The 19,711-nt window shown below is 37.1% G+C and overlaps 1 protein-coding gene and 2 long non-coding RNA genes across 11 annotated transcripts; 2 read left to right on the top strand and 1 right to left on the bottom strand.

Moving 5' to 3' along the window:
• Positions 1–425: 425 nt before the first annotated feature.
• Positions 426–6,549, top strand: LOC120259592. Its single transcript, XR_005536157.1, has 3 exons — positions 426–578; positions 894–1,003; positions 6,273–6,549. It is a non-coding gene; the product is annotated as an uncharacterized LOC120259592 (long non-coding RNA).
• A 1,375-nt stretch (positions 6,550–7,924) lies between these two features.
• LOC120258987 (protein Brevis radix-like 2) lies at positions 7,925–14,064 on the top strand. Of its 3 annotated transcripts, none has more exons than XM_039266499.1 (7): positions 7,925–8,202; positions 8,481–8,566; positions 9,332–9,501; positions 10,915–11,297; positions 11,368–11,500; positions 11,628–12,076; positions 12,624–14,064. In XM_039266499.1, the coding sequence occupies exons 3-7, from the start codon at positions 9,391–9,393 to the stop codon at positions 12,700–12,702; spliced, it is 1,155 nt and encodes a 384-aa protein (XP_039122433.1). In that variant the 5' UTR covers positions 7,925–8,202; positions 8,481–8,566; positions 9,332–9,390; the 3' UTR covers positions 12,703–14,064. The 3 variants fall into 3 exon arrangements, with proteins under 3 accessions (XP_039122433.1, XP_039122432.1, XP_039122434.1); XM_039266498.1 differs by having other exon boundaries at positions 10,894–11,297; XM_039266500.1 differs by lacking the exons at positions 7,925–8,202; positions 8,481–8,566; positions 9,332–9,501 and adding an exon at positions 10,161–10,563.
• LOC120258988 lies at positions 13,213–19,280 on the bottom strand. 7 transcript variants are annotated; one of them, XR_005536048.1, is made up of 9 exons: positions 19,207–19,280; positions 17,390–17,647; positions 17,044–17,150; positions 15,810–15,912; positions 15,678–15,730; positions 15,488–15,554; positions 15,293–15,401; positions 14,334–14,399; positions 13,213–13,996 (listed from the first exon to the last, which is right to left on the bottom strand). It is a non-coding gene; the product is annotated as an uncharacterized LOC120258988 (long non-coding RNA). The 7 variants fall into 7 exon arrangements; XR_005536051.1 differs by lacking the exon at positions 17,044–17,150 and having other exon boundaries at positions 13,213–13,837; positions 13,928–13,996; XR_005536052.1 differs by lacking the exon at positions 17,044–17,150 and having other exon boundaries at positions 13,213–13,820; positions 13,928–13,996.
• Positions 19,281–19,711: the final 431 nt, after the last annotated feature.

The following is a 19,711-nucleotide window of genomic DNA, read 5'->3' as shown; positions in this document are numbered from 1 at the left end:
AAAAGTAAAAAAAAAAGGAAAGGAATATATAATAAAAATAAACCTCATGGCTGCGAGTCGTGGAGAGGACAGCTGTATCCGTGCAGGGATGTCACGTGCTGAGGGTCCGAGTTTTTTTTGTGACTGAGATGCTTCCACGTCATCATGTACGGTTATGCGTCTCGGGCTTGGGTGTTCTTTAGCTGACGTCACCCAGGGCTCGATAGTCGAGTAAGGAATATGCTCATCATGCCAAATCCCGAGGCATGACGTGGCATCTGCATAGCCGTGTTACGGTTTACACGTGTCGGTAGCCCGTTAATTTGGGATGCTTGAAGATATGTGGGCCGCTGATAGTAACCCTAGGCCCAATAGCATTCATTAGTGACACGAATCTTAAAGTTCGTGGTGCTTAGTTTCCAAGCCATCAAGCATTTCAAATCACTCCCGCCGATATGAGAGAACGGAAGGCGGGAGCTGAGATCTTGCATTCATGGCGGCCACCTCCGAGAAAACCCTAGCTTCTTTTCCCCTTCCCCCAATCCCCAAGCCACCAAAGTGATGCCTTTCATTCCTAATCTCAATCAAGAGGATTTCAGGTATTCTTTGATCTTTTGTCTTGAATACTTGTATATAGGAGCAATTTGATTGCGCACCGGATGCTTTGTTCTTCTTCTTGTATTTAGGAATCAGATCAAAATGTGCCCTAGTGAGATGATTTTATTGAGTTTCTGGTGATTTTTATTGAGTTAATGCCTATTGATGCTTATGAATTTAGCTGTCTTTTTAACTCCTTTGACCACGGCATAGTGTTATCTTTCTCTTGAATTTAGTCAATGTAGGCGATGTAAAGTCTTATTTTTTTCTTCTTGATTTTGATTTCTTTCTCTGTGTATGTCTGCTTGTCTCTTGAGATGCATGCAAGTGGCAGAGGAAACAGAGGGAGATGACAAGGAATCTGATTTGTTTAGAAAGGATTAATAAATGGCGCTCAGAGCACAAGAACAAGCAATTGCATCTTGAGGTATGTCAAAGAACAATTGTCAAATCCCTGATTTTTGGTGGTTATATATATATATATATATATATTATCGGATGTTCATATTGACCACTGCTTGCATTCATTGAAACCATAGTATAAGGATGTTAGTTAGCAGTTGGTAAGCAACCATATAACCATATGTGTTCATGCTGTGATTACTTCTTATCGAAGCTGAAAAAAGTCTTATTTTCAGTATAGTAAGTTAAACTTCTGTTCATTTGTGATGGAACAGCTCCCTTTCACCTCTTCTGGTCATGACCATTGTTTGTTTTCAATTTAATTAATTAATGATTGTGTTTAACTACTTTATTTTTTTTAAAACTACCAAGTTCCTAAATTAACTTGAAGAAAATTTGGCATTGGATGCGTGAAGTGTTCATATAAATAATCTGAATCTTATGTTTCCCTCATGCTTACCGTTAGTTTTAGTTTGCTTGAACAGTGGTGAAATGGTGCAAGACCATGCATCTTTACAGCCTTTACTATCATATGGAAGCCTTATTAGCTGACTAAATTTATATTTTACTAGTGTTTCTGGTTACATGGTTAATAAGCAATAGCTAATCTCAGGGTTGTATTTGGATGGGAGGATAAAGGATGATTGGATTTATAAGGTTCAACGTATTCTTGTTCAATTCCTTCTCTCTTTGTTCCCTTATGGTGTCTGAATGGAGGGTGAGAATAGTAGACTTTTGGAAGAAAAATGAGGAATAAATATGATTATTTCTTTAATGAGTTTTTTTTTAATGAGTAATTCACATGTGAGAGTTTTTTTTTTTCAAATGAAAGTAATAACAGAGGCATAAGTTAGTCTTCCATGCCGTCTGAATGGAGCGTGAGGATAGTAGATGTTTGGAAGAAAAAAAAAGGAATAACTATGATTATTTCTTTAAATAGATTTTTCTTTATCGTTTATGATTAATTCTCATGTGAGAATTTTGTTTTTTATGAAAAGTAATAATAGAGGCATGTAGTAGTCTGCAAGTTTTTGTTAATTCTTATCGTTCTTAATAAGTTTTTTATTTAATAAATTAATTTTTTTTATTTTACATTTAGTTATATAAGTGGATAACAAATATGAATATTTTTATTAATTCTCATCATATATATATATTAATAATATTTACAAACTACTGACCTCGACAAATATTGTAAGAGGGAGTTGATTTCTGAGCCTCTCTTTTGGCAAAAGTGGTCATATATAATAATCACAATTGCATGGCTTATGAGTCTCACATTAAATTTTATTTATCCTTTAATCTAGAATAAACTATTGTTTAATATTATGAGTTTGTAATAAGAGTCAATAAAATGTTGAGTCACGTTTTAAGGAGCCAAGGGAATTATCCTACCCCTTATTTCTTCATTGAAGTAGTGTTTTTGGATATGCATATTGCTCAAACATCATTTAGTGTTCTATTCAATGTTTTATAGTTATTCTGTGAGTCTATGCTCCAGTGACTCTATCCTCTTTAACGAATTCATAATAATTACATTGCTTGGCATGTTTGCATATCAAGTGCACTTATCTTCTTTGGGCATAAAGAAAAGTGTTGTTTTGTTATGGTTCATGCACTAAGTTGCAATAGTTCATTATATGATAAGATTGACGTTTAATTGGAGAATTGATTTTATAAATACTATGCGTAAGGTTTTAGTGGAAAGTGCGAGTCCAATAAACGGTTGGGCTTTTGTTTTCAGACAAGGTTCTTTTCATGTCTAATTATTTACTAAAGCTAATCATAGACTTGATAATTCTAAATCATGTCTTACTTCTAAACCATTGGTGAGAGATGAGTCTACCCATGTACTTCTGTTTTTATTTCAATAAATATTTAATTCACAAAAAAAAAAAAAGTAGTTGGCCAGATTTAATTTGATACAACCACAATTTTTGATGTTATGATTCAAGAAAGATAAGAATGCAGTTTCCGTCATCTTTTGGTGCATCCAAGTAGAGAAACAGACAAACAAGTTCATAAACTTTTAGGTATAATACCCTAGTTGGTCTCTCTACTTTTCTCTCTCTTTTCTTTTGATCCCTCTACTCAGAAATGCTCCCGACTAGTCTCTCTATTTTTGAAAATGTGCCCACTTAGTTAAAAATGCTCTCAACTTTTAGGGGCCGTTTGGTTCGCGGTTATGATATATTACCACGTAACGAGATTACCGTGGTAATAAGATTGGGAATGTTATATGCCCAGGAATGTTGTGGTAATTCATGATAACCATGTTTGGTTGGAAACTCATGTTACATAGTAATAAACTTGGTAATATTCTAAATTTCCGAAAATACCCTTGTGTCTACTATTTTATGAAAGTTTAAATTTAAAATAAAATAAAATTTTGGATAAAAATTAAATTTTTGAAGCTAAACATATTCAAAAAATAATGTTATTTAAATTTAATTTTTTTATCCAACAAATAAAGTATGAAAATTATTATATTTAAACAAAGGGCATATTTGTCCAAAAAATATTTCAGATTACCACCCACTTGGTAATCCAACATAGCCACCTATTTTGGTGGTAATGGGATTACCAAGTTTCTTGGTAATCTTCCAAGGTTAGTAATCATAGATTACCATCAATATTACCACCACCAATAATCCAAACATGGTAATGTGAAAAGATTACCACGTAACAGACGGTAATGTTTGCACATTACCGCCAACCAAACGGCCCCTTAAAAATGTGCTCACTTAGTCTCTTTAAGTGGGCACATTTTTAAAAGTAGAGGGACTGGTTGGAAGCATTTTTAACTAAGTGGGTACATTTTCAAAAGTAAAAAGACTAGTCGGGAGCATTTCTGAGTAGATGGATCAAAAGGAAAGAGAGAGAAAAGTACATGGACTATTTTGGTGATTATACCAAACTTTTACAACTGTATCTGTTATCTAATTCATGTTAAAAAGAAATGACAAGATTTCGACCATTATTTATTTATTTATTTTTTTAAAATATTGTGGTTGAGAATATTATGATTACAGTGTGGAAACTGATAATTTTGGAAGTTATTGTAAACGGATCATTTTATATTTAATCTCAAAAAATGAATTACAAATTATGCAAGCTTAACTAGCTTGTCCTTATAAACACTATTTGAGAACTTTCTTGAGGGCCATTGGGTTAGTATCCAATAGTCCCCTTTCCCCTTTTTCTTCTCTCATTAAACCCAATATCTACCCGTCTTTCACCTGTCTCTTTCTCTTACTTTTTAATATCCACGAACATCGAAGTTTACAATAAATATATAGTCATATATAGATATATTCATATGTTGTTTGAGAAGAGTACGAGTTATTTTTATTTTTATTTTTATTTTTTTAAATACCTGGTCGTCAAATGCCCAATAAATTTCTTGCACTTTATTTATACATGTTCTTTTTGTTCTTCATTTTATTTTCTCATGTAATTAAACCCCATGTAGATAAGTTCCGCTCAATTCCAACACACTCTCAATGCGTTTGATTTGTTGTCTCATCTTATCATCAATGCCAGGAGATTATCGAACACATCCTCATTTACCTTGCTTTGTGTTAAAACAGTTCTCGGTTTTGCTTTTACTAATACTAATTTACCTCATTAACTCTAGTGTTACAGAGACTTCTTATTCTGGAATATTGTATTTGGTGTGCTGATTCAGTTTGATCTTTGTCTCATCCTAGATTCCCCCTTTCATTTGATAGTGAATAAAGCCTCATTATCAACTGCAGTTTTCATAATCATAGTTAGTTACTGAGAGTTGTTAGCTCTGAATCATATGGGAGGGAGACTACCCTATACTAGGTTTATCTAATGCTTGTCTCTTTGTTCACCATATATTGCATTACATCTCATGAGTTCTTTAAAGTATGAAAAGAAGTACTTATAGTAGGAATGATGATTATCTCAGGAAACATGAAGTACTAGCGCCTATATTGACTAGGTCAAGCCTTCCAAATCTTTTACCCATTTTGCAGGGACAACTTGCCCTCTCTCCCTTTAGAACAAGGTGAGCAAAAATATAAAACACTAGTTGTAAAGAGTTTAACAAAAAAGATTACTAAAGCCTTGGATGCATCATGCATGTCAAGTGCTCCCTTTTTTTTTCCTCTGGTGACATGATTCAAATCACAAATTCCCTGAGTTACCACCAGAATACATTATTTTCCTTTTTTCTTGAGTTCTGGAATTAATCTTTTTATCATGTTCTTTATACGGATATTGCCACTTACTGTTTTAGTTGTTTACTTTATAAATCTATGGAACAACAAATCATTTTATTTTATGGGTAATGTCTGATTTATTGATTAGACTTTCCAACATCCTTGAGTTAATTTAGCAGAGGAATGATGGGAATATTTGGCTGAGAGCACACCATGGTGCTTTCCACAAAGAAGGCAAAGAAAATCCCATGGTTTGGATCAAAAGCTCCACAACATCCAATTCCATCAATCCAATCACTCCCCCCCTAACTTTTATCATGGGGCAGAGAGAGAGAGAGAGAGAAAGAGAAAGACAAGGGTGTTTGGAATTTGTAAAGCCAAAGCATGTAATTGGGTGGTTTCCAGAATAATGGCCATCTTGACTATGCTTTTCTTGGATGTGAAGAACCCGGAAAACCACTTTCAGGAAAAGCTACCCTGTTGATCTCCTTGCCATCTGTAAAACCAAATCCCTCTCATTGTTTTCCTATTCATTTTGGTATCTCTCTTTTTCTAAATCCTCTGTTTGTCCTACCATTTAAAGCTCTTCTCTCTCTCTCTCTCTCTTTATTATTGTCATTAGTATTGTTTTCAATGAATAGATAGTATTAGCTTGAGATGAATATAGCAACAGGAAGACAGGAAGATAAGTAACATTTTCATAATAAAAGCAAAAGCATACTGTCGTTCGCTGGATGCAGCCGGTAAAGTAGCGTCACAAAGTCTGGCGTCCGTAGGTGACTGACTGCGTGAGTACTAATTTGACTGGCTGTACACTGTAGTGCCTGGGCCCCTTTAACGTGTGTGTTTTTAATTTTTTTGGATTATAACAATGATTAAGATTTAAGACGGGGACAAAAATCTCTTGAGAACGTCAATTCGGGTTTTATGTAAAATTTACAACTTTCTCCTATTTCTGCTTTATAAAGGAATTTTTTCTATTTGTCTTCTATACTAGCAGTGATATGATAAATTTCATTTTTTTTATTTACTTCTTTAGCTTCGCTTTAGCTATTGTACTTGGTATTAATAGAATGCTTCTATCGTGTTTCAATGCTCTTGCAGATAATTCTAAGGCGAAAATTTGTGGAGACCGAGACTACTATTAGGCGCAGTCTCGAGTTCATGGAGGCGAGGGGTCAGAGAGAGAGGGTTGGCACGAATGTCGAGGAGGCACCTGATCGCATCACGGGCTAGGCTTTTTTCCATTTGGTGGGGCCGGAGGATACCCGCTCATCCTCTGTTGGTGTGTTTTTATTTTCCCTCTTATCACTTCTTGTGGTACGAGTGGGGTTTTGTATCAAGGTTAGTCTTGTATTTTTGTTTTTATTAATCGAACTGGTTTATCCATTTTTTTACAAAAAGACTGAGAAAAACGATGAGATGTTGTTCAGTTTATTGGAACATATTAATTTGTGTTTTTTAACATATGGCCGATCAATTTTTCCTTTGCTTAAAAAATATTTTAATTTTAAAATTATAGAAACTTCTCCACTTTGATTTATGAACTTAATTTTGATTCTTTCATTTAGCATATGATTCGTCTAGTTTATGAAAAATAAATATTTTTTTCTTTAATTTAATTGCTAAAAATAAATAAATGAATGCAAACCTTTTTTTTTCCTCATTTCTTAGTTCTTCCAATTTGTCAAAATAGTTCTATGTGTATTTTTTATTGATTAGCCTAATATTTATAATTGACTCTAAAAGCTTGTTTCTGTTGAAGCACACACATGAGGTATCGCCCTAATCCTCGCGCAGACGTGCAGTGAGATCACCACCACGCCCTCACCCTCCGAAAAGCGGAGAGCTGAGTTCATAGAATACTGAGGGGATCCCGAGTATCAGCGGCTCTTCACCCGTTGGTTGTTGAAGCACACACTTAAGCAAAACTTAATTATAATATAAAAAAATTAAATTATTTATTTACTAATGATAAAAGTTTTTCCAATAAAAAAACTAGTCTCCCACAGTATAATATTGGCTTCTTACTGAACTCAAAAGAAAAAGGCCACCAACCTGACAATAATTTACCTTTGCTGACAGTCTTATGTCCAAGCTAATCCATGAAAATTTTCAATTTAAAACTTTTTTTTTAAAAAAAAATATATATTGAGTTATATAGTAGTGAAACACACGCACCAGAGAGGCCTGCCAAAAATCCTGGACTTGACAAGTCGGGTCAAAAGCAAGCGAGCGTCCCATCGCTAATGCAAATCGAGCCTATTTCCATTTCCCACGTACTCTTCCTCGAATCCTGGCCGTCCATCTCACCCATCAACTTCTGTTCTCCACCTGACGATTTGATCAGATCCCACCCGCACGTACCAAATCCCCAGTTCCCGACACCACGGCCCATCCATCCAACGGTTGCCACGATGTCACACGGTGAACAAGCGTGCATCCTTGCCATCCATCCTGCACCGTCCGTACAATCGTATCAGCGAGCCATCATCTAAGACGTGACCTTCCGATTGGACGGCTGAGATTGATCGTTGAGAGAATTAAAGATTCTTCTCCCTGTTTTTATATTTCGAAGGGTCTATTCGGGGCAAAAACGTCAAAAAGCAAGTGGCAATATCGTTATTATTAAATGAAGTTAGGGTGTTTTACTTAAAGACCATGAGGGCATGTGATTTAAAGAGGGGCCTATAAATAGATGAAGACGAGGCGCAGGTCACGCTTCTTCTTTACCTATTTGGAGTTAGGGACGGGAGTTGTGCGCGCAGACAGCGGCCACGAATCTCGCCGGCGCTCAAGATCAGCATTCGGATCCCTCGGCGGCGGCTTGCTGTTCGAGATCTCTGATTCGTCATCTCCCTCGATTCCCGTGGCTCTCAGATCCCTTTGGAGACTGAGGACTAGAAATGGCGCTAGGGTTTCTCTTTTGATCATAGTGCATATAGATGGCTAGGGAAAGGGTTTGGAGATATCTCCTCTGACGTCTTCTTTGACGGATTCTTTGCGCTTGTTTGTTTATCGGAAGAAGAAGAAGGTAATGAAAACTACCTGAATGTTTTGTAATCTCTTTTCATTTTGATGATAGAGGTTTGCTTTTGTTTGTAGTTTTTGTTTTTTTGTTTTTTTGTTTTTTTAAGGTTTTCTTTCACTTTATGGTGACAAATGTTATTGATCTTGATGATGGTTTGGTTTCCAGTTTATTTTAGGGTTTTATGGTCGCAAATGCTGTTGATCTTGATGATCGATTTCAGTTTTCATCCATTTTTCCAATCGAAATACCCTAATCCGATCCCTTTTTCTCCATGCATGCAGGTATATCTTGAGAAAAATATCAAGAGAGTAAGGAAAAGAATAGAGGAGATAGGAAGGAAGGAAGGAAGGAACCTTAGATATCCACGGTATGCTCTACTTCTCAACGTTGTTCAACTCTGCATCTGATTCATAGAATTAAATTCGTGTTTCTCTTTCCGTCTCTCTGCGCCACTGCTCGTGCAGTCAGGCGCAGAGGAGACAGGGAGGCGTTCCCAGCTATCAAAACCCTCTCTTTCTCTCTCTGTCTCTCATAGGCCCCCATTTCTAGGCCAACCAAAGCTCTCTTTAGGGCCCCACCTCCATCCTTTTGTAGTTTTGTTTAGTCTCGCATCTCGGGCACCGAGTGACCACTGTTCTCATTTGCAGAACCTTCGGCTCTTCAGCCAATCTCATCTCTCCAAAACACACCAATTCCCGCATAATTATCAACCACAAAATGAGATAAAAAGTATTCAATCAATTCAAACACAATCCCCTGATTCAGGGGCTTTGTGGGGTTTCTCTGTCTCCTTAGTGCCTCGACGGATTTTGCCTCCCAATTTCAACGGTGTCTGAGCCTAAGATTTTGGAACAAACGGACACTTGTGGATCATTTGCCCGAATCTCAACGTTCCCCCTTCAATGTTTGATTCCCATCCTTTATTGGAGATGGCTTTCTCTTTCGCATCTCCTATGATGATGTTCACCATATGGTTCAGTGGGTAGTCCTCTTTGATAATTGTGTTACTTTACCAAACTCATATTGTTAATATGTTTTGGTGGACCCTTCTTTTCTTACTATATTCACATTATAATTTTTTAAAACCAAAGTTAATGTTTTTGTCCATATATATATATATATATATTTATAGGTTTATCCATAATAATAGGGGAGCACACACTGCTGGTCATGAGACAGTGACAGGGAAGGATGCTGGCCTGCATCGCGTGTTCGAAGAGACCGGACGATGGCGGGGATGACAGCACCGCGCGTGCCGCAACCCCCAGAACCAAAGACGCCGTCAAAAGCCTGACTTCCCAGGTCCATTATCTTTCTCATTACTTCCTGTTATGATACATGCATTTGCCAATATTGAGAAAAAAGCACAACTAAGGAACCGTTAGATCCAAAAGTGTTGAACCAGGTACCAGTGTATAATCCGGGGGATAGAAAGCCTGACCTTCTGCTGTCATTGTTTGCTTAGATCGATATGTCCAGTCTCAGGCTTTGGCTTCAATAATACGAGGGAAGGAGGGAGTTGGTTGTGGTCCATTCCATCTCTTTTCCTATCTCGGGGCTAAGTTAAAGTCAGTCAAGTGGAGGACGAGGCTGAGGTCTCTTTCCTTCATTCTCTCGGGCTCAGAGCCCCAGAGAGAGAAAAAGAAAGAAGCCATATGAAGGTTGGTCTTTTGCATGTTCGTCCAAAAAGAGCCTGGTTCGTTGGCTAGGGTATTTATGCCGGTTTTTAACCATCGTTTTCTGCTAACAAGTGTCGGCTTTTTTAAAAGGTGTGTTTTTGCTGTGTGAGAGATCCGTTGCTTGGGGTTGTAGTAAGGTTAATGGTTTGGATTTTGTTGGTTCTTCTGGATTGGGTCTCTCTCTCTCTCTCTCTGACACAGCATCACGACGAAAGGGATAAAGACGAACGGAGGAATTAAGGAGGTTGTACTACTCTTTACCCTTTCTTTCATTGGGACTGGGTTTAGGACCACTATTAATGAACACTGAGGACGTATCCAAGGATCTATACTAGTGGTTGCTTCTGTTTGGCATCATTGTGGTTGGGCCACACGGTTTTAGAGGCAGTTTGTGTGCATGATAGGTTCAAGCATACCGCTGGTTTTTATGTATGTCGGTATTGTACGGAAACTTCTTTGTCATGTTGGTTGCATGTACATCTTTGGAGGTGGATGTTATTGATGAATAAAGTTGGGGCATGTGGTTTATGCATGAATGATTAAAGTAGGATTGGTGGGCGGTGACAAAGATGGTGGCATTTGGCAAGAGTTTGGTGATTGTCTTACATTTAATTAAGATTTTGTATTCTCTTGGTGACCTGAGCGACAATTCTTTCGACCAACATGCTTAGGATTAGTTTCTATGGTATATGCTTCCTTCATCATGAATAGCTTGATTTATTGTTATGAAAACTATAGGCATGTCGTAATATGTATAATGCTTGCTTTGAACTATGGCCACAATGGAATATCTCGGAGATCATTAATTACCATACAATGATTGATGGATGGTGACATTGTGGTGTTCCATCTTAATTTATTTGTCTTAACTCTTAAGCCCATTTTCTTTTGAAGAGGAACGATTAATCTGTATTATAATGTTTATACAGTTTGAAGGAAAAACAGGTTTAGTATTTTACTAATTTTGTAATGTTGAAGTATATGAGTCAAAATGTATTTTACATTCATGTTTTAGGTTTCTTTTAAAATGGTTCAGATAAAAGACATGGTGCTGAAAATCTCCGGAGGCAACCGTCAATGTAAGGCAAGCAGCTCTTCCTCGTCTTACAGGAGCAAGAGTGTCCACCATCGTTCCCCAACATACCTGAATGATGACACATCGGATGCTGAACAATGCACGTACCTCCGGTCTACAAGCGCCAACTCAATGGCTAAATGGGACTTCACAAATATTAACCGCAACACAGAACGTAAATGGATTCCAGGTATTGGTTATCCACCTGAGGAGGAGCAGGATGTGTTTGTGGAGGACAATGCTGAACCCAAGGAGTGGATGACCCAAGTAGAACCTGGCGTCCAAATCACCTTGGTCTCACTACCTGGAGGCGCTGGCAATGACCTCAAGCGCATTCGTTTCAGGTATTCACTTATTTATTTATTTTTGTCTTAATATTATTAGTGTTCACTTATTTATTTATTTATTCTTCAGCCGGGAGTTGTTCAATAAGTGGCAAGCTCAGAGATGGTGGGGAGAGAACTTTGATCGGATCATGGAACTCTACAACGTGCAGAGATTCAGCCGGCAGGCCCTTGCTACGCCAACCAGATCCGAAGATGATGAGGTGGATAACTAAAACCCATACCCATACCCTTATGTCATCTGCTTCTTTCTGTTCCCTTTGTTAATAACTACTTGTTAATTCCGTGTTTTACATACCTTATTTTTCTGTTTTGTGTTTTTTTGTGCAGCAACAAGATTCATCCTACCAATACCATTCAAGGGTATTATCCACCTCGAGGGAGAGCCCCATCACTCCTATACGTGGCAAGGATCGCTGCACGAGCACTAGTACGAGCGGTGGCAGGCAGACAACAATGTACCCGGGTGGGTACTTCCCAACAGTTCCTGACCCGACAGAGCACATGTTACAGCAACATTTTCATCCTTTTGCGGCCATTAATATTAGTGGTGGTGGAGCATTAGCAGTGGCAGGTGTGTCCGGAGTTAGACGAGAAGCCGCCTCATCAATGGATGCCTCACGGACGACCACGTCTTCTCGTGATGAGGCTTCCATCTCCATCAGCAACGCTAGTGATTTGGAGGTCACTGAGTGGGTTGAGCAAGATGAGCCTGGCGTCTACATTACCATCAGGGAACTCGCTGATGGAACCCGAGAGCTGCGTCGCGTCCGTTTCAGGTTAGTCTTATCAACCAACACCTACCCTTCTTTTTTTATCTTATAATAATAATAATAATAATAATTTATATAAACAATTGCTGTCTAAATATGATGATCATCTTTTTGGAGAATATGTTGAAAATTGCCAGTAGCAGATGCAATCTGTTATAAAGTAAAATTTTTTTAAAAAAATACAATATCATTTTTATACCCATGTAAAATGTAATTAGATCAATTAATAAATTTTAGATTACGTAGATATGGTTTTATTAAGATGACATGTAATATAGTTCGATGTTTATGTATGTACTCATAAGAAATTATTTTTTCATATTACGCAAATATCAGTTTTTTTGTGGGTGTGTGTGTGTGTGTGTGTGTGTCAATTTTTATAAGGGCCTTTACACTTTTAATGGGTGAACAATTTCATTTGCAAGGTCTAATCATATTTAACTAAACACCCTATGGAAATTTAGTGATACCACCGTTGCTCATACTCTATCTCAGTTTTATCGACAATTGATATGTGTTATGAATCTGAACTATAATACGGTGGTGCATGCAGCCGAGAAAAATTTGGCGAAGTTCGCGCCAAGCTGTGGTGGGAAGAGAACCGGGAAAGAATTCAAGCTCAGTACCTTTGAATCAAACACAATGGAGAAGAGGGGGTAATGGATATATATTTATATTAATTATATATATATGATATGATATATGCATATATTTCAGGGAAAAAATATTATATTAAAAGGTAAAAGAGGAAAAAAAATTCATGCCAGGGAAATTATCTCTCATTTTGGTTTTTGGCACCACTTTATGTATGAACTGAATCTTGGAAAAGATTTATTTCAGCTGAATGGCATTCATCATGTAATAGATTTTCATAAATGTTACAACAAATTCACAAATATAATTCTCAATTTACCATCAATTTTACGTTGGCGACAAAATAGCACATAACAATGAAATGTTACATGTGAATAGGGCCACAATGTGCCAAGGAGAGAAGAACAGATTTCAATTTGAATTTGGAAAAAAAAAAAAAAAAACATGAAAGTCACTAAATTTATTTATTCCCTTGCATCTAGTGGTGTTTACTGTATGCACTATTTTCTTTCAATATAATTTCAAACACCTAGCAAACATTATGAAAGTGTATGTAGGCAAATGATATTTATGTTAGCTGACAACCATAACTACATGACCCAGTAAAGTTTGCAGTTGAACCTTAATTATATTTGCTGACAACTTTCCGGGAGTAGCCTAGCCTCTCCCAGAAGAGATTTTGGTGCTACCATGCCAGGCACCAGCCTTCACAGGAGGCGGTGGCCTCACACAAGGTGGGCAAAACCTGCATATTACCTGCTATCTTTTTTTTTTTTGATAAAAATATTACCTGCTATCTTGGCAGAACTCACAATCTTGTTACCCAGTTTTGCAGTTGCATCTGTGACACTGCATTTTCCCTCCTGTATGTCCCGCTGCAGTAAGATATGAAGTTAATCAAGGATGAAAGATGACATAACACAATCACATAGCATCAATTAAACCAGCCCACTAGCCTGGGTTTTTTCTTCTAGGTGGTTTATACAGATTATGCTTCTGGCCATTCTTCATTAGTCATGCACTTTGGTCTGAGTTCTGAAGCTGTGGTAGGTAAAGAAAAGGGCAATCAACCATAACAAGAGCTAAGGTTGATGTTCTAACCTGATAACCAATTAGCTTGCTTTGCACACCTGCAATAATGAAAAGTGTCGGCAAACTGCAAGCACCACTCAGCTACCACAGATTGTGTCACTTTTTTTAATATATATATATATATATATAACTTAAAGATAAGTGTCTTCGGTTTGTAAAGAAAAGTATCACCGGTTCTCAAAGAAGCATTTGTCTTTGCAGTTGAGAAATTGGTGGCAGGTTTCATATTTGATAAAGACCCTGTTGAAAATCATCTAAAATTCTTTTGTTCCACAGTAGTTCTCAATTCAACTAAGATATATTTAAAATGGACAACAGAAGTGGAGTGCCACAACTGAAATTTGAACCATGATGCAGACTACAAGGAAAGGTGGGGCAAATGCTATCCTACCAGATGGTGGCATATTTGGTAGTAGTGTGGCTCTTTGAGGAAGTGATGGTGGTATGTAAGAAAAGGGGTGTGACATAAGGGACAAAATGACAGGAACCATTATAAATTTCAGTAAAGGCTCATAATGTATCAAACCGGGTTGATAATTGACAGTCTGAATTCAGCAGTAATGAAAAGATATTGGACCTGAAAGAAAATATGAAAAGCCTCCATAGCATTTGGCCTCCTACAGGGATCCCAAGAGCACAAGCACTGCAAAAGAAAAAAAAAGAAAGAAAAAGCATGAATCAGCAGAGATGTTAAAATTTTCTGCAAGGAAAATGCAATTTTCTGTCAGGATTTATGGCTTTCTTGCTGGCTGATAGAATAAGTGCAGAAAGATGGGCACTTGTCAACATTGTAGATAGTATGCCCAGAATAGCAAGCAGCTAAAACAACATTGTAGATAGCATACGCGGCCCAAAGCAATTAGCAGAACATTTACACACACGTAGGGGTGTAATCGATCGAGTTCGAGCCAAACAGTAGTGAGCTCGAGCTTGAGCTCGACTACAAATTCGGTACTCGATACTCGGCTCGAGCTCGACTTGGTACACAAATCGAGCTACTCGAGCTCACTCGATTAAGCTCGAAAAAGCTGAAAATAACCATAAACATTAAGCTCGAGCTCGACTCGAGCTCGAAAATTTTTCCCCTTGATTTTTATCAAATAAATCTAATATTATATATATATATATATATATACATACATGCTCGATTAGGCTCGCGAGCACTCGAGCCAAGTATCACAATACTCGAACTCGGCTCGCTCGACTACTCAAGCTACTCGAGCTCGAGCTCGGTTCGACTGTGACCGAGCCGAGTTCGAGTTTTCACCGAATCGAGCCCGAGTAACTTGCGAGTAAAGGTGTATCATTTACACCCCTACACACACGCACATCATAAGAAGCATATTGGTTATTTTTTAAGTATTGAAGCAAAAGCATTACCTCCAATGGTATTGCACAATAAGCCTATTGTAAAGCCAATGGAAGGTTGATCATGGTTACATATAAGAAGAAATTTTCAAGGGTTGGGTGGAAGAAACAATCATAACAAGGTTGTATTACATGACCAAGATAGCTCCTTATGGTAAATAAAATAACCTGTGGAAACTGAAAGTTGATAGTATCAGCAAGCTGCAGTCCTGCTGCCCAAGAATTTTGATTGGGAGTACCAATTACAGTACAGATTTTATACATTTCATCAGCCTCACTGCACCATGGTAAATTATATCAGTAATCGAACAAAAGCAGTAGCGCTATGAGCAGCAGCAAGAAATTAAAGCAACTGCTAAGTACCTTGAACCTCAAACAAGAGGGCAGAGAGTGAACATCTCGGCCATGATCGCACCCATTGTCCTCACATCTAGAGGAAAAAAATTCAAAATAATTATCCTCCGCATGATCAATAACTTTTATTAAGCAAGATCACAATATCAAAATCTGTTGTCAGGCAAGCATTTTTGTGATACATCCAACACCTACTGACCAACTGCACAATCACGCACAGAGGACTGTAGCAACACTTCAGGCACTCAATACCTGTAATCCATTGGTGATCCTACTAATGTTCATAACCAAATCAAAACTTATTAGAACAACTTCAAGGGATAATACCGACCAGCGTGTAGAAACATATTCTGTATAAGGAGGTTTTGAACACACTTCATGAGCAAGCCCAAAATCTGCTATCTTAATTATGTCCTTTGTAACCAATAAATTTTCTGTAAGAGACAAAGCTTTTTTTCAATTTTTAATCAAGGTAGAAAGTAAAGAAGTAAAATCCTGTAACAGCATATATACTCAATAATCATTAATCAATGGAAACAAATAACATAAACCAAGACTGGGAACACACAATTTGGGCTCAAAGTACTACGAACTCAATTTTTTTAGACCAAAAAAGTCATGGAATTGCCATTCGACTCGATCGATTTAGCCTATTTGCAAGTAGACCAAATCAATTTTTTACCACTCAATCTAGTAATCATAAACAAGTTTATAAATACCAAGTCAGATAAGAAACCATAGATCCTGATTGTTTTGAGGACAATCTCAGCAATGGTCAAATATTTATTATCAAGGCATGGTCAATAAAAATTACAATAAGGAAAATTAACATCCAGATGAACAAATCAGAGCCCAGTTTGATGAGAAAAATGCGCCGAAATCTATTCTAGAGCGTTAGATAGAGAATAATACTAACTAGGTGCACAAAAATTAGTGATGTTGTTACTCATGAACATTTCAGCATCTTGATATCTCACCACTCTCACATCCATCACCAACTTCTTTTATCAGCTTGTACCTTTTACAAGCAATAGCCATATTCAGATACTGTAATATAATGGTATTATGTAGTATATTAAAGGGGGAAAAACACACCGTTCCATTCGTTTCATCAAATCTAAATCCCTACACTCCTTGTCAAAGGAATAACAATGTTTCACAAGAGTAACAAGTAGCCAAGAGAGCCTTCTTAGACTGTGTGATTTAAGACCAAACTTAAAAGCCAAGTGCACTAATGATGAGATATGCAACTGCCACCACAAGACTGGTCACAATTCAAAAACTTTTTCTTTAGGTGCCCCTTCAACGTGATATTTTTTACTAACAGTGACTGAGCAGAAGGGGACTACAACTCATTTGCCCAGAAACATAGAAATCGATGTCATTGAAGCTTAAACAGATTTTCATGCAGCTCTTGAATGATTGATTTCTAAGCAGAATATAGAGAGACTGTAGCTCACACTGGCCAAACAACATGAAATTTAAGGTGATGACAATTCACTGCTGAATTTTCACATAGCTTGCCTCTACAATATAGAAACTTAGTACTTGAGCAAACTCCATACCTAAAAGGAATTATACTAATAGCAACTATACTGCCAACTGCAAGGAGAGCAAGAGGAGAATTGGATACTGATTGCGTCTTGAAGAATTCAGTCCTGAAATAATAGAACTATTGGAAATACAAAAAAGCGCTGTTAGTTCTCAATGTAGGTTTTAACCAAGTACACTAAAAATTATGTAGGGTCACAAATTAAAGATCAGGCACAATCCCTTTTATCATGAAAAGCTTACAAGGAGAAAAAATTACAACTGCAAGAAGATAGTTTGGTAATGCAATGACAAGAAAAGAAAGTAAAAGTGATGGCATGCTAATAAAGAAAGTACATGACATACAACAACACAACTTACTTGTGAAGGATAGACCCAAATCCACCTTTAGAAAGAAGTTGCATCGTGCTGTCCCTCAGTGGCATGGGAACAGCAACTTGCCACCAAGTACAATTAAAAGCATTGAGAAGGAAGTCCCCAAGAACAAAAAAAAACCCCAATCAAGAACTTCCTGGGATAATAAGACTCGGCACATGTAGCAACTAGACCAATGGCACACTTGTTCCATATCTCAAGTGACAAGAACTTTTTATCCAAAAGAGAATAACAAGGTGCAGCCTATAAAAAGAAAGGAATGAATATCAGCCAGATTTGATTTAGACAATCACTTAGCACTGAGCTAAATTTATAGCTGGTAAGTTACAAATTGAAACCACAAATGTACATCCAATTCCTGCTAATAATAGTCAATTAACACAATGAAGAAAGCAACACAATGTTCCCTGAAATGAATAGCAACATGAAGAAACCCCAAAATACCCTAGAATAGACATTTCTCATTTGACAAAAGCTTTGTAAAACAAGTGCCCGTCAAATCTAATAATTCATATAGGTAGCATTTGGCAGACATTATAGACCTCCTTGAAGGAGGATGGCGCCCTAGGTGAAGTAATAAAGCAATAAGAACACTTAAAGAAGCTACCAAGAACAAGTGCCTATAGTATAGGTTCATAGGAACTATGTGATAGTAAAGTACAACGAATCTAGTGCGACTCACTAGCATAAATTTGCCAGACTAGAGAGAAATTGCAGATATGTTTGGATAGACTTAAAAGGAAAAGAATGGATAACTAATGGAAAACCAAGAACAATGATACATTTGCTTGACAAATTAAATTGCTAATCTAAAATACTGAGGTTTCATTCAAGGGGTATTGAATATAGCTTATCTAGTCAAAACGACTCCAGCAAAACAATTGTAGCACATAAATTACATCTTAATACAACAAGGTCTTTAGATATATAAGTAATTGCCTTCTAAAAAAATCTTCCCCTCATTTAATGATTCTAATCATACATGTTGCAAGCCCCAACCAAAAGGGTAAATTCATTATTTTTTTTTTAAAAAAAATAACACAATACCCATAAGAAAATTTCCATGTCCAGCTCACAGTAGCAGGGCACCACATTAAAGCTGCATGTCCACTCTATATCCAGAATGCTTAAAAGGATTCTGTAATATAAATAATTATCTTGCAATCCAAGTAGTAAAGTGAACAAAAAAATTTTACAGAAATAATTCAACGCGCATAACAATTAAACAACATACACAACCCTAAAATTTAATTTAGCTGTCTCATGCTGAATTAATACAATACTCAGAAATAGTCACAGTGATACACAATACCACATCAAAAATAACTACACATATCTTAAATACAAGAAAAGACCAATAAAAACATGTGAAATACTACAAGGCCATAACAATAATCATCAAACTCATAGACTAAACAACAGAATCAATACAGAGAGACAAGTGTTCACCTCAAAACCAACCAAAATCAAGAAACCAAGAAACACTTCATACTTCATTAAAATAACCAGGAAAAACAGAATGGCAAGTCAAACAAGTATCTACCAAAGAAAAGCATAAAACTATCCAAAAAAAAAACCCCATCAAAATAGGAACACATTGAACACCAGCAAGTCAACAACACTACCTCTACATGAATCCAAACCGTCTAGGTCTCCGTCGCCGCCCAATAAAACCCAAAAAACGGCGGCAGATCCCAGGGTTTGATCCTAACCTCGATTGAGCGCTCAAGAATCAAAAGAACACAGATAGGAATCGGAAGACCATGAAAAAGAAGAAGCAAAACGATGAATGCATGCGATACCTCGGGACTTCCCGCCATAAGCTCCGTCGCCTCCCATGCGAGCTCCCTCCAGAGTGATTCAGAGAGGATTCAATTAACTGCGAAAAAAAAAAAATATATATATATATATATATAGAAACTCCCTCCCGAGAAGATTCGGAAACAAAATCCAACGGCTGTGATAGCTCCCACGTCACATCTTTCCTTATTGCCTATGAGGTCTGCTGTTCCCTCGCCGTAATTTTGGTAAATTGAAACCAACAAATGCTCCAAGACTCTCCGCCGGCCTGGGTTTCTTTGGTTGGATCTTGGGATTAGTGGTGCGGGCGCCACCAGGATAAAACGGGATTGGGATATAATAATTAAAAAAAAAAAGCGGTGACCCAATACCTTAAAGCCACGTCAGCATAATAACGAACTCCAAAATTCTTTATTTATAAAAACTTTAGTAAAAAAAAAAGAAATGATAAAAACCAATTTGTTCGTAACAGAACAGATATTATTATATTACAATAATAAACATACA

This window comes from Dioscorea cayenensis, chromosome 4, assembly GCF_009730915.1.
Source record: "Dioscorea cayenensis subsp. rotundata cultivar TDr96_F1 chromosome 4, TDr96_F1_v2_PseudoChromosome.rev07_lg8_w22 25.fasta, whole genome shotgun sequence".
NCBI lineage: Eukaryota > Viridiplantae > Streptophyta > Magnoliopsida > Dioscoreales > Dioscoreaceae > Dioscorea > Dioscorea cayenensis.
Note: the sequence above shows the minus strand (reverse complement) of the source record. Positions and strands in the feature narration are given on the sequence as shown.

Bases quoted from the DNA above. Each gene is read 5' to 3' on its own strand.
- LOC120258987 (XM_039266498.1), top strand. From the start codon at position 9,391: ATGCTGGCCTGCATCGCGTGTTCGAAGAGACCGGACGATGGCGGGGAT. The intron at 11,298-11,367 runs GTATTCACTTAT...TTTATTCTTCAG, and splicing joins CTCAAGCGCATTCGTTTCAG to CCGGGAGTTGTTCAATAAGT. The intron at 12,077-12,623 runs GTTAGTCTTATC...TGGTGCATGCAG, and splicing joins CTGCGTCGCGTCCGTTTCAG to CCGAGAAAAATTTGGCGAAG.